This window comes from Xenopus laevis, chromosome 3S, assembly GCF_017654675.1.
Source record: "Xenopus laevis strain J_2021 chromosome 3S, Xenopus_laevis_v10.1, whole genome shotgun sequence".
In the NCBI taxonomy this organism is placed as follows: Eukaryota; Metazoa; Chordata; class Amphibia; order Anura; family Pipidae; genus Xenopus; species Xenopus laevis.
In genome coordinates, this window is record NC_054376.1 from 45,510,073 (window position 1) to 45,525,373 (window position 15,301).

General features: G+C 40.3%; 1 protein-coding gene across 6 annotated transcripts in view; it reads left to right on the forward strand.

Moving 5' to 3' along the window:
- LOC108712854 (aryl hydrocarbon receptor nuclear translocator 2) overlaps positions 1–15,301 on the forward strand; it is a 40,622-nt gene that overhangs the window by 730 nt on the left and 24,591 nt on the right. For 2 of the 6 annotated variants that reach the window (XM_018255330.2, XM_041588240.1), the window contains 5 exons: positions 286–346; positions 3,745–3,856; positions 7,181–7,228; positions 12,581–12,794; positions 14,976–15,189. In XM_018255330.2, the coding sequence (XP_018110819.1) occupies positions 316–346; positions 3,745–3,856; positions 7,181–7,228; positions 12,581–12,794; positions 14,976–15,189 (619 nt within the window). In that variant the 5' untranslated portion in view covers positions 286–315. Of the gene's footprint in view, positions 1–285; positions 347–2,959; positions 3,062–3,128; positions 3,245–3,744; positions 3,857–7,180; positions 7,229–12,580; positions 12,795–14,975; positions 15,190–15,301 lie in introns of those variants that run through there. The other 4 variants (XM_041588242.1, XM_041588241.1, XM_041588238.1 and 1 more) reach the window with 4 other exon arrangements.

The following is a 15,301-nucleotide window of genomic DNA, read 5'->3' on the forward strand; positions in this document are numbered from 1 at the left end:
TTCACACAATAACCCTTAAGTGATAATATTACATAGAATTCATTGGTCAGTTTTACTGGTGAGCAAAGCAAGAGTGTTAAGCAGCACTTTACCATCACCCTCCCACCCCAACTTATATCATCCCATGTCTAGTACACCTTCCTCAGCAGACCCCTTAACTTTCACATCCACTTATAAATCATAGATCTAATTAGTTCCCAGGCGCCCATGGAGAACCACTTTACTGCTCTGTTGCTTTCCCTTTCCTTTTGATTACTAGTGTTTACATTTGTTAATTATTTCCAGGTCTAATCTCCATGCTGCTAATTTTAAATAATGGCAACTCCCACAGCAGTAAATCCCAGCGGTGAGTATGTAATTTCCTTCTCTTTGCCAAGGTGAAATGGTACAATCAGCAGGTTACCCATTCTGTGGGGCACTGCAATTTCCAGCCTATGTTAGTGGCCTATTATGGGTGATGTTACAGAACATTCATTTTTCTTTTTAGCCTTTCAGATAAACAACAAAACTCATTTTCTCTTCACGAAAGAGATATTCATTATAGAATTGCAAATTGTGCATTAATTCAAGATAAATTAAATACTCCTTTGCTGACTTTTCCTATGATCAGAAGGGGCATTTTCTCCATTACACTTTATTTTATCATGTAGCATTCTACCTGCCCCTGAATATATTTTGTGACATAACTATAGAAGAAGCAGGTAAACAACTCCCCCCCTCCCCCCGAGGGGGAACACAACGAGCGGAAGATGCCGATATTGGACTTGCCAGAAAATTACATGCACAATTTCTGGACAAAATACACCATGTGTTTAGTGATTAGTACTTGCCATTGAAGTCAATGACTACCTACACTCACTATATAGAAGGCTATTGGCATTTTCTCTGCCAGTGCAAAAAGTGTGCCAATTGACATTTGCTCAACTTAAAGGACTGTCATCAGTATGGCAGAAACAGAATTTAAGGGCAATGCAACGGTTCTCATTTCCCTCAATGGATGACAAATCATCATTCCTGTTATTATTTGTCTTAAGGGAAAATGAAATAGATTTCACTCTTTTAAGCATCATTGGACCTGTGTGGCACCCTAGGGATATTTGTTTCTGGATTGTGTGGGGGATATTATCAGTGGTGGTTAATGTAAAATAAATTGCTAGTTTAAATGGTTACTGAACCAGACCTGCCTTTTCCTTTTGGTGTGGTAGGTGGGAAACAAATGAAGTGCTAAGGAGCTCTGACAGGTAATTGATGGTGGCTGCATGATACAATATAGAAATGAAACATGACTTTCAATTTTGACTTATTCTTTGTTGAACTTTTGCAATGTACAGATTTCAGGCTGGAATTGATGGTAATTCAGAAAAGCTGGAGAGCAGCAGATTCCCTGCTGTATGTGTAGTTGTATGAACAGATGTAGTATAGATATTCATGGTATAGATATTATTTTATTTACACTTTCTTGGCACAGTGTTGCGGTGAGGGCTGAAGTGAGTACAGAATTGCGCCAATGCCTGTGCACCTACTGTATTACACCCATTTCTGTTAATATAAGTACAAGGTACATTTGTGTACTGCATATATAGGCACACATTGTGGTGTTGCCTGAACTGCCGGAAGCTGAAGGGCATGTAAATCTACACCCAAGTTTCTCAAACATGCTGCCTCTTTCCTTACTTGAGCCCATTTCTATGCAATTTACTATCCAGTGCAGAATCTGTGCAGCTGATCTAGGAAGGCAAAATTAAACAAGACTTCTGGGAAAGAATGTTGTATTTGGATAAAAACCTGTACATAATTTGCACGCTTTTAGTACACAGACCTATAGTTACATGTATGCACAAAAATGGGCCTTCGACTGTGCGGCTTGTTATCTAATAGGCTTTATAATGCAAAGTACCAAAATCTGGCATGTTTAACATACAGTATATTTTTCAGAATTCCAATGTTTGTATAAATACCCAGTGGCAGAACTACTAAGGGTGTGGTGGTGCCATTGCACAAGGACATACATCCCCTTAGAGCCTCGTTCTTGCAAATCCAGTGCAAACTTTGTGTTGGGGGGCAGGGGGCCCAGCCTCATATCCTGCACCCAAGCCTTGTCAGTGATATTACTGCAAAAAAAAAAGTTGAAAATGTTACACTTTGAAATATGGCAGTAAAAATTTTAACTTGTTAGTTACCAACAAAATGGCCAAGGTGATGTTGAGACCCTTCAAATGCATGTAGTTTTTGCAAAGTGCAAAGGCACTGGGCACATGGAACATTGGCTCTGCTGCTCTCAGAATGCATATTCTTTGTAGGCTGAGAAGCAGATCTGCTCCCTCATGCATCTCCCTGTAGCCGTACTGACAATGACATGTACATAAAAGGTAAAAGGTGCATAGCAATTGCAATATATATATATATATTTAATATCATTTACTGAGTGCCAATAACAGGTTTCCAGAATTAAACAGTACTGGAATTTCGGACCAGGGAAAATTTCCAAATGAAGGATGATTTCACCCCCCTCCTTGATGGACAAATAGTCGAGAGCCACAAGCATTTTGTTTTCTTCCTTCTTGTGCAACAATAATCAAAAAGGGGGTTTTGTGCAGAGTTGAACTTGGTCTCATTTCTTTTATGAGCCTAAATAACTATGTGACTATAGAGTAGTTTGGTGCTGGAAGTGCCCCCTTTACTGATACAATGAGCTGTTGGCACTTGGTGTACAGTTGTGTTATTTAATTAATTGAATTCATAAAATAAAACGATTCCTTTTTTTGATTTAATCTGATGTCCAAAGATGTCTGTGCAACCTGTTTGATTTGGAACAGTCCTTAATAGCTCATTTAGAAAGGAGGATCCTTTGCTGTGATTGTTCCCCATACAAGAGGCTGAATCACGCAGCCTCCTCAATAGAGGCATGTTGCCTTGTTCTGAGCTGAATACAAATGCTTGTCCCCTCCTCCATCTCAGCCATTCTGGCAGGTCTCTCGCATACTCATTATGCTTCTGCTTCAATAGATGCTTTTCTCTTAGAGAGGAACTCTAACATCCGTTTTGGATTCTTTTACCATTGGTAAAAGTGAAGATTTTTCATGTTGCTGGGGGCCCACATGAAGGATGTTCTTTAAATGTAGCTTTTATGCAAGTCTGTGTTTGGGGGCTGGGGGATTTTTATGATCATAATCTTTGTGTATGGGTGACTAAATGGATGAGTACGAGATCAGTCACAGAGAGATCTGCTTGGCATCATCAGATGGTCAGCGTATTTTATTTTAACAATTCTACATTAATTGCTACCAGATGCCAATTGCAACAACAACAAAAGGCCCATATCTTGAAAGCCATCTTCCTACTCTCGACACGCTTTTGGGCTTTCATCTTGAGGCAATTAGGAGCAGATTCACCAGTCAGCATGCCATGTACATGCTCGTGATAGATATTTCTTTGAGAGCCAAATGTGGGCAGTAAAGAAATGATCATACCTTGTTGGTTCCCCTCATCAGTTCTTCATGCAGATAGATGGAATTTTCACTGCTCCAGCCCTTTGAAAGAGGCCGTAGATGGGTTATTTTAGGGTACTCCGCTTCCTTTAATTAATCTCTGCTAGTTGTACGATACCCTGTGGTATAAGATTCCAGAGTTGGAAAATGCCCTTGTAGAAGAAACAGTTTATTGATCACATAGCTACTTATCATATGTATCTCTGATACACCCTATTCCAACTTTAATTTGTCACCTTTTTTCTCTTGCCCACAGAAATGGCAACAGATATCCCAGGATCAGTGAGTTTACCCGGGGCTGCAATGGCCGCAGGGCAGGTGAGAATGGCAGGACCTATGCCGGCACGTGGAGGAAAACGGCGGTCAGGGTAAGTAGAATATTCTCAGTACACATGAGTTTATCAATTGGTTTTCTATTATTTGTGTTTTTTTTAGTTATTTTGCTTTTTATTCAGCAGCTCTCAAGTTTTTCAATCTGGTTGCTATGGTCTAAATTACCCTAGCAAGGATGCATCGATTTGAATAAATGACTGGAATATGAATAGGAGAGGGTCTGAATAGAAAGATGAGTAATAAAAAGTAGCAATAAAAATACAGCTGTAGCCTTATAGAGCATTTGTTTTTTGCTGGGGCCCAAAATGGGCCCCCATTGGAAGTTAGAAGAAGGAGGCAAATAATTAAAATAATAAAAACATAAATAAAGATAATAAATAATAAAAATCTGGTAAAATAGATTAAGGCAGTGCCTGCTTCAGTTAAAGGACATGTAAACCCCCCCCCCCCACAAAAATGTAATCCCTTAAGAGCCTCTTTGAAATCTCTAAATACCTGCCACTCTGGTTGTTCAAAGGTCAACAGGCTGCAGCATCCCCTTAATCACCCAAGATTCCTTCTACTCCTCTAACCCACTTATCCCCCTCCCTCAGGAATTTCTTTTGGCTGTTGGCTCATGAGCATGCTCAGTTCTTCTCAACTCAGATTAATAAACACACCCTCCAGTCTAGCAGCCAATGAAGAGATGGCATTGCTGTTCCCATAGAAACTCTGCTCTAGTTGTCTGCTCCTATTTTTAAATCCTGACCCCCTCTCTTGAACTTGGCTTAACCATTGCAGTGCTCAATCCAAGCAGGACCTGTCATCATAGTAAATGATGTCTGTGTTAGACTGTCTTCTTCAATTGCATGCACTTTACATCACATATGTGCTGTTGGCAGATATAAATGCACTGATGATGTGTTAGAGGGAAAATGGCCCCCAGGTGAAAACTGCTATTTGTTTTAGAAAAATGTGTTGGCCATGGCAAATGGAGGGGATGTATGCAGTAAAAATAATGCCATTTTGGTAGGGGAGATGTGCCCAACTTATATACATGGTAGGAAAATGTAGGCTTTATGTGTCCTTTAAGCAAACTGGGGATTGCAAAAATGCAAAATGTTGTGGGAGCAAAGAGTGGTTCCTTGCCCCATCTTTGATAAATGAGCCCTTTTGTCTTTTTTAATTAAAAACAATTTGTAGGCAAATTAACCATTATCCCAGTTTTACCACTAGAGGATGCCAATGCACCATGCATAAATATTTCCCTGCTTAGCGTTGCTTCTCGTTAGTTTTAGATTTAGATTTGACTGAAGTATCTCTGTGTATATTAAATCATTAGCCATACGTTTGTAGAGCAGTACATTCCAATGATCTAATAAATTGCCTGTTACACTGCACCTTTGTGTCTGCTGTGTATATCTTATGGAATGCTCTACAATGCTCCTAACATGGAACATAATGTGTGGCTGTATATAGCTCTCAAGAGCTATATACAGTACAGCAGTGCTCCCCAACCTTTTGAAGCCATGAGCAACATTCAGGTAAAGGGAGTTGGGGAGCAAAACTAGCATGAAAAAGGGTCTTGGGGTGCCAAATAAGTGCTGTGATTGGCTATTTGGTAGCCCCTATGAGACTCTATTTGGGAGTACATCCGGTTTTTATACAGCCTGGAATTCAAAAAAAGCACCTGCATTGAGGCCACTGGGAGCCACATCCAAGGGGTTGGAGAGCAACATGTTGCTCACGAGCTACTGGTTGGGGATCACAAAAGTATATATATATATATATATATATATATATATATATATATATATATATATATATATAGATATAGATATATATAGATATAGATATATATATATATATATACACACACACACACACAAAGGCAATTTTGTTACTGCTGATTATTACATAAATGAAAATTTCCCACAAGTATTCTATAATATTGATATGTATATCCTATAGTTTACCAATTTTTTTAAAAGGGTAAGTATAACTGATAAGGTATGCAATCTTTTTACTCTTGCTGATTAAAATGACACTAGTGCTATTTTTGGGAGAGAATTCTAAACAACATGGGGCCTTGCCCTAAAGAGAGAGAGTGGCAGAGACAAAGCTATCAATAAAATATCTAATTAGCAGTGGTTAGAAATTCCGTATCTCACAGAGATTAAAGCCAGTGTCAAGAGATGCACAAAATCAGTGTTTTCAGGCAAAATATTTTCTAGGTGGGGTGGGTGTCAGGGAATTGGGGGGAAGACAGTTAATGAAAATTTATCCAACCTGGGACTGTAGCATTTGTTAAACTATAACTTACAGCATTTAGCCTAGGGGCGTAACTACAGAGGAAGCAGTCCCTGCAGTTGCAGAGGAGCCCAGGAGTGTAGCAGAGCCAGTAAAGCCCTAATTAATTGGAATTTTTAATATATCTTGGTAGAATAAGCCAATTTACAAATGTTTTGGGGCCCTAAATTGCATTTGCTGTGGGGCCCAGTAACATCTAGTTACTCCACCAATTCAGGCCCCAGTGAGTGCAAGGCAATGACTGCTGGGAGTTATATTTCAAAACTTCTGAGATGCTGTTTATTGACATTCACTGATCAATTATACATTCTGAAGGGCATTTCCATGCTATGGAGTCCACTCTGAGTTTAAGATCCAAGGAAAATGCCCTCTCTGACCTGCTTGCATGTCTTAGTGTGAGATAATAAAGGAGGGAAGCAGGTCCCCTCTGGAGTGTTCTGCAGATGAACAATGGAGTTTCTTTTCTGGTGGCGTTGAGTAGGATGTGAGCTGTCAAACACTTTCTACCTTGGAATGATACACAAGGGAAGGCAGAGGTTTCCACCCTTCCGTGTGAGTGGAGAATCGGCTGGTTATCAGCAATAATAGAGGCGTGCGTGTTTGTTTTAAGTGGGACCATGCTTCGCATCTCCTCTTTATTTCATGTTTCCTGAATCAGGATGGTGAAAAAACATAGGACTGTGGCACCTGAATTGGCCTTGTGTGTCCAATCAGAGGTGTGCAAGCCCCACGAGTGTCGCGCTGCAAGAAATATTTTCCCACATTAGACAGAAGAGCAAAGCCCCTTATACCAACATTGTGTTAGATTCAATTAACAGTGTTTTAGCGACTAGGGAAATATAAATATGAGAATACCAAAACCTGAATATTTCTTGATGTTCCAGTTTTGGAAACCCGGTGATGATCCACAAGCCGTACTCCATAGTTTAGTGAGAATCAGTAAAATATCAGTGATTGGCGGTCTGGGTGGACCCTTGAGTTTTGCTAAAAGTCATAAAGATTGGTAGTGGTAGAAGTAATGTTTTTTCATGATCAGGATATACTTCTTACTGTGCACTTGTTTCTCATAGAATTGATTTTGATGATGAAGATGCTGAGGGGCCAAGCAAATTTTCAAGGTCAGTGCTAGTAATTGTGTACACCTTGACTGCCCTTTTTGTGGCCTCTGTAGATGCAGCAGATCATAACCATCTTTTCTTCTCCTCCTCTGTAGGTATGGTGACATGTTCCAGACTACCAAATGTAAGGTAGGAACTAGTGCACACATCTCACCCAAACAGTAGCTTTTTGGGCCCCGCTAACAGTTCTAGCTGCCTGATACAAGTTTGGAATGTACCTGTGCCTGTTGGGGGCAAACCATCTGAACAGGTAGGACAAAATATTTTCTTCTTGGTTGGACAAATGAGGTCAGTCCACCAAACACAATAGAGCAGTATACCCCCTTTGTGTACAAACATTGGCTTTTTATCGTTTATAGCAGCTGATCAACTCCAGATTGTGGGTTAGACCAAGCACTGGTGATTTCTTTCTGTGTTCAGTACACCCCCTTGGTCAACATTTCTTGAATGAATAGGGCTTATGCTGATCATATATTTGCCTATTGAATTAATCATAAAAAAGTCTAAACAGTGCAAACAGAGAAAGTTACTCCATTTCTAAGTTCCTGGTTCTAGAGGCAGATCATCAAATTACTTGTACACAGATATATGCATGATGTACTGTACTTCTGCTTATCTATAAGTAGGGTTGTCACCTATATCGGTAAAACTTACCAGCAAGAGATGGAGAAAGGTGATTGGTGACATGACTGGGGTTGGGCAGACAGGCAGGGAATGGGCATATTGGGAGTGTAGGGAGAGCTGCAGCACAGTGGAACACTTCACGGAAGTAGTGGGGAATAAAACATTTACAGACTAAGAAATTGCTAGTAAAATTGTAATAATCGGGAGATTTGCTGCCAAAGCTGATAAAATACTGTCCGGCTGACAACCCTAACTGTAAGTTAAGACAACAATCGGATCAATGGCCGGTTTATTTATAAAGAGCTCAATATCACTGGTTACACTAACTCCACTAAATACAGGCAAAATCAAAAGCCTGAAATCAAAACAATGCACCTTTTCTGCTTCATAATAAAAAAAAAATAGGTTTCTTTTTTCATTAAAATAATTGGCAGAATATATTTTCAGTTCTATTTAATTTGTTCATGATGAAAGAATTTGTATACAGGTGTTTACTGCCCCTTTAAGACTCCCAAAGGTATGATTTGGAAACGTGAGATATTTAGAGTAGTAGTAGGAGGTATAGGTTCAATATGCTTTTATTTATGTCAGGGAATCGGCATGTGGAGGCATCACAGTAACTGTACTTATTTTGGTTCACAAACAACACAATGGGGAAGTACAGGACACATTTGTACATAATGTAAACCATCTGTCCATAAAATGCTTGGGGCTTATCTCAATCCCTTAGCCTTGGGCATGCCTGTCCTGTAGGATGTATTTTTTAAGTGTCCCTGATTAAAGAGGTGATGTGGTCAGTGTAGTCTTTCATCTGGTCATCATTCACTGCTCTGTAGATCTTTTAACCAGTTAACTGTTCATTTAGTGTGGTCCTGCATTCCACTGTCAGAACTTAACAGATTAATGTTCACAGGTCTACTCTGGTCTTCTCAGAATGGACATCCGAGAAAGGAATGCGCTGCAGAAAATTGGATGCATTAAGGCTAAATAAGATGTCAGCCTCCATTTAATAGCTCCATTTAATAAAGGCCTGGTAATGCTGAATGCTGTGCCCAAATGCTAGTTTGCAAATCTCCCTGAAATGCACTACACCTTCAGCACCTTAAAGGGGAAGGAAACCTAGTCGACGCAAACCCCCCACCCCCCCTCCCGTTTGTTTCCCACCCTCCCTCCTCCCCCCTGGCCTACCCGTCCCGCTGGGCAAATGCCCCTAACTTGTTACTTACCCTTCTGCGCCGGTCCAGTCCAGGGAGTTCACAGACGACATCTTCCACGCAATCTTCTTCCTGCTGTGAACGGCGTTTTGGCGCATGCGCAGTAGGATCATTTCGCCGGTACGATCTAGTGCGCATGCGCGTGACTTTTGGCGCATGCGCAGTAGATCCGTACCGGCGAAATGATCCTACTGCGCATGCGCCAAAACGCCATTCACAGCAGGAAGAAGATTGCGTGGAAGATGTCGTCTGTGAACTCCCTGGACTGGACCTGCGCAGAAGGGTAAGTAACAAGTTAGGGGCATTTGGCAGCGGGACGGGTAGGCCAGGGGGGAGGAGGGAGGGTGGGCAGCAAACAGGAGGGGGGTGGGGGGTTTGCGCCAACAAGGTTTCCTTCCCCTTTAACTCTGCAGAATGGTGGATTATTGTGTACTCAGCGTAGGACCTGGCTGGCAGGGCTGGAACTATGGGTAGGCAGAAGACAGAGGCACGTGCCTAGGGCGCAAAACGTGGGGGGGGGCTAGGCAAGTACCTCACATGCAGCCTACCCCTGGTCCGGCAATTCTTACCTCAGGAAAAAGTGGGTGCGCTCTCTGAAGTCAAAGGGGCTCATTTATCAACACTGGGCAAATTTGCCCATGGGCAGTAACCTATAGCAACCAATCAGTGATTAGCTTTTTAAAGCAAGCTGCAAGTAGAAAAATGAATGCAGCAATTTCATTGGTTGCCATGGGTTACTGCCCATGGGCAAATTTGCCCAGTGTTGATAAATGACCCCCACTGTGCTTTGCGCACGTGCGTCCTCGGTTGCGCGCGGTTGCGCACGCGCGTCACCAGTTACGCATGGTTACGCACGCGCGCCCCTGGTTGCACGCGGTTACGCACGCGCGTACTTGGCTGCGCACTGCTGCGTCGGGGGCCGAAGTTGCCTGGCCTGGACCGGCACTAGGATCTCCCATCCTGTCATGTAAGGATATATAGCGTTGCTGTAGAATGGACATCTGCCATTGCAGATTCACTCAATAACTTTCCTTTTTGGGTGAGGTTGGATCTGTCCATTTTAATTTAATGCTGTAGACTGGAATTTGCTGTGATCAATCAATCTACAAAGCACTAATTTGAATAAATGTTAGTAGAAGGTGATGGGGTTGCCCCTTTTGTTTTTTCATGGCAACTTTGATCCTCTTGCAACCAGATGGCCAGATTTCAGAGTATAGGTCCCTTGTATGAAATTTAAATCCTATCCTTTATAGTGGAAATGTAGGAGTATAACTAATTATGTACACATGGCGTCCATTCCCTATATATACACATATGCATATATATCTGTTTGCTTTAGAAAAGATTTCCCAAAATACTTCAAATAAATACACCCCCATGGTTACCAAATCACTTTTTTTCAGAACACTATGCTGGGTTGCATTGATTTCAAAATAAGTGTGTTTAAATGAAATGCGATCAGTGGAGCCCTTCTAGCTGGATTTCCTAGGAGTGACTTCAGTTTTTCACATGATCTGGTATCTCTATCATTCATAGGTGGTTCGATTAAAGTTACAGGACAACAATTTCATGCAGCATGGCACTACTATATACAAATGTAGTGAAGAGATAGGATATAAGTGTTATCCAAGCCAGTTCAGACACTTTACTCCTTACATGAGTGCAGCTTTTCCCCGGTGCACTCTGGTGCCTCTTAGCACTTGTGTCCCGGGGAACACATTTACGCTAAAGGAGTTGTTCACCTTTAAATAAACTTTTAGTGAGAGGTAGAGAGTGATATTCTGAGACACTTTGCAATTGGTTTTCATTTTTTTATTATTTGTGTTTTTTGAGTTATTTAGTGTTTTATTCAGCAGCTCTCCAGATTGCACTTTCAACAATATGGTATCTAAGGTCCAAATTACCCAAGCAACCATGCATTGATTTGAACAAGAGACTGGAATATGAATAGGAGAGGGCCTGCAGAGATAAATGACTAACGAAAAGTAACAATACATTTGTAGCCTTATAGAGCATTTGTTTTTAAGATGGGGTCAGTAACCCCCCGTTTGAAAGCTAGAAAGATAACTCAAAAACTATTAAAAAAGACAAAATGATGGTTAATTGAAAAGTTGCTCAGAATTAGCCATTCTATAACATACTAAAAGTTAACATAGCGGAGAACCACCCCTTTAAAGGGAAAATATAAACAGTTTTTTGTATATGTTCTCATTCAGTTGGGTATGTGTAGAAGGTACATAAACACTATCTGAACTTAGCAGATATGAACAGATATACCAGATTCCCCAGACAGGAACCCTTGATAGAGACACTTCAATTCCTTCTGCTTTACAGAAAAACGATGCACCTCCCAGTCTCCCACAATGGAATGCAGAGGGAATGTAAGTCCCAGAATCCATTACTTCAACACGGATCATGGTGAAGGAGGTGGCTAAATGGCAACCTAAGGAAGAGTGGGGAATTGGTGCCTTTAAGTCAGATTATTATGGTTTACTTTCAGTCTGTGGAATCAGGTATATCTGGGTGTAAAACACACATTTATTTCTGGAAGTTCAAATAGTATTTATACACCTTCTCTACACAAGTCCAACTAAATGAGCTCACATTAAATAGGGGTATATCTTCCCTTGTATTTTCAAAAACTCTTTGGGGGTTATTTATCAGAGTTTTCATTTTTTTTTAATTAAAAAAGTCCTAGAATCCACAATTTGACATTAATTATTATTAAAAAATCATGATTTAATTGAATTGGGGACAAACTCGATACAACTGAGCGAAAACCCAAATTGTGTGATTTTTTTTCTGAGTCTTTTCCTGAATCTTATGATTTTTTCTTGCTTTTTCCTGAAAAGCCTGAATTTTTCAGATTTTTGCCCGAAAATTCTGAAATTCCAGCACAGACCACAGGAACTTCTAAGTAGGATAGGGACCTCTCCCATTGACTTATATACAACATTGGTAGGTCAGATTTTCAGATTCAGACTTTTTCCATCCTCGGGGTATAATAAAGCTTGAAAAGGTTTTTTTTTCACTAAAATTTTTGGCATTCGGACTTTAATAAATTACCCCCTTTGCGTCATGTTTTTGTTTTTACTGACCCTCTGAGAGATTGATTATTTCATTGGTGTTTGCATTGCAGCTGGCTGTTGAGCGTTTGTGATGCAAAGCAGAGCAGTGTTGCCCGTCACTGAACCATTTCTACATGGTGACGGCACTGACTCTCCAGTGAAACAATCAATGAACCACTTTCTATAAATAAAATTAAAACCCTTTTGTGCCTTTTGACAAGAAAACTGAAAAGAAGTCCCGCTCAGACACTGGAGAGTAGTATGAGCAAGGAAAAGCAAATCATTAGACCTGAGATGAAGTAGAAATCACAGAGTATGGAAGCTACCTTCCTTGAGCCTCACACGTGTGTGCGTTGGGTAGCGGGGACCGTGTCTCTGGACGGCTCTGCTTGGTGCTGATCCTTATACTCTTCCGTTTTTTTCTCCTGCTCTGATTCTGCTTTCAGAGAGAATCACAGTGAAATTGAAAGACGTCGGAGGAATAAGATGACACAGTACATCACAGAGCTGTCCGACATGGTTCCCACCTGCAGTGCCCTCGCACGCAAACCTGACAAGCTCACCATCCTGCGCATGGCTGTGTCCCACATGAAGTCCATGAGGGGGACAGGAAATAAATCCACGGACGGAGCTTATAAGCCTTCCTTCTTAACAGAACAGGTGCTGCCACAATCTGAGCAATCAAACCCACACACACTTGCCAGTGAAAGGAAGGGGGATGTAAGAATGGAGACAGATATGATAAGGGAAAAATAGTCCACTGAATGTTAGTTGCATTGTGTACATATATTTGTATTAATTACATTACTTGTGTATGCAGCTCTGGACAGCTGAACAATTCATTTATACAGTAATACAAACAAGTGGGTAAGTTATAAACTGTTCTAGTAGATAACTGTAAATCTAGTAAATAAACAATAGGCATTCATATAAATGTAAGTGTCAAAGGAGTGGAGTTTTCTTAAAAAGGAACTGCAAAAATGAAAATTTAATATAAGCTTCCTCATACTGAAACTTTCTAAATACAATCAATTAAATATTCTGCACTGTTTCTGAAATAATCAAGTTCATATTCACTATCCCTCTCTCAGCATCTGTTTCTCTTCATTCTGTCTTCATGCAGCAGTTGGGTGTCAGATAGTCATTGACAGTTAGATCTTATGAATTAGAGCTCACTCAAATAACTGATTACAGTACAAACAAAATGTAACAAAATAACTGCCTTTGCACAAAATCTGCATGTAGAGAGACTCCCAATGTCTGGGGATTTTAATAGAGTGAGCTCTAATACATCTCTAGGCCAGTGATGGGCAAAGTGCGGCTCTCCAGCTGTTGCAGAACTACAAGTCCCTGCATGCAAAGACTGCCTACAGCGATCAGCCTACAGCAGGGCATGGTGGGAGTTGTAGTCTTGCAACAGCTGGAGAGCCACACTTTGCCCATCACTGTTTTAGGCAAAAGGAGCCCCCCAATAAGATATATTAGATCTAATTGTCAATGAATATCTGACACCCAACTCCTGAATGAAGACAGATTGAGGAGAAACAGATGCTGAGAGAGGAATAGTGAAGATAAACTTGATTATTTCAGAAACAGTACAGAATTTTTAATTGATTGTATTCAGAAAGTTTCTTATTACAGAATTCTGAATCTTATATTACATTTTCATTTTTGCCGTTAACAAAACGCTTACTATAATAAAAGGTGGCAAGTTTGCTGCTGTTCCAGTAACCACCCATAGCAATCAATCAGCAGGTAGCATTTACTGGTAGCAGTTTGAAAACAAAGACCTGGAGTTTATGGGTTACATGCGGTTGCTGTTTCTAACTAGACTTGTTACTCTATTGTAACAATATATTTAAAAAAAAACCATATGTAATAAACACACCACATTGAATACTACCTGCTTATTGCTTGTTATAGTTCATTAGACGTAGCAAAGTTTGCTTTTTTATTGCATAACCCCCAAAACGTTTCCACAGGTGCAGAAACCCATAGCAACCAATTAGATGTCTGCTTTTAAACAGTTGACCAGTAAATGCTACCTGCTAATTACATTATTATTAATAATAATAATAATAATTGGTTGCTATAGATTACTGCAGTTATGGCTGCAAATTGCCTGTGAAAAATACACATTATACTCCCTATAATGTAGGCCAAAAAAATTAATCTGCTATACCCAGTTTATCAGTAGGCCTTGTTTTACATTTACTTGTACAGGTATGAGGTCCCTTATCCAGAAACCCATTGTTCAGAGCTCAAATTACTGGAAGTCCATCTCCCATAGACAAAATGGTGTAAAACCTGGGACGATGTTAAATCAGGCTAATGCATTATATATTGGTGGAAAACACTTCATCCAGAAAAGCCAAGGTCCCAAGCAGTCTGGATAAAAGATCCCATACCTGCAGTAGAAGTAGTAGAAGAATCAACAGATTTTGAAGGCATAGCACAACGCTACTATGCATTTTTGCTTTTACGCAAATAGCAATTGCCATATTGCCTTCCTTGCATGAGGCATTACCAACAGCACCACTTTTGTATAATTACTAGTGTGCATTATTGAGGCAATATTGCAGATTCTGCAAACAAATATTTTTGAATGTTCTTTGTATTCACTAAACTATAATCATACACTAGTGTCTAGCTGCAGGAAGATAAATTGACGGCAAGTCCCTCTTTAAATAACGTATGTTTTCCTTTAAAGCAGCTTTCTTTATCTTAATGTTAGGCACATTTACTCAAAAAATGATAAATGGTTCACTTTTATTGTGATACACACAGATGTCTCTGTTTTATAAAACATGTACACACTTCCTTCTAATTATGTCTATTCAGGAGCTGAAGCATCTCATACTGGAGGCTGCAGATGGATTCCTGTTCGTGGTAGCATCCGAAACCGGCCGCGTCATCTATGTGTCCGATTCAGTCACCCCTGTATTGAACCAACCGCAGTCAGAGTGGTTTGGGAGTAATTTGTATGAACATACACACCCCGATGACATTGAGAAGCTCCGAGAGCAGCTCTGCACATCAGAAAGTTCCATGACAGGTTTGTGCAAGGAAATACCTCAACTCCCGTTGTCTGCATGTCAGAAATTTAATTAGGAGATAAATAAGGGTTTTCCTGCAATTATTGCTTGGAAACTTCAACTGCCAAGGTT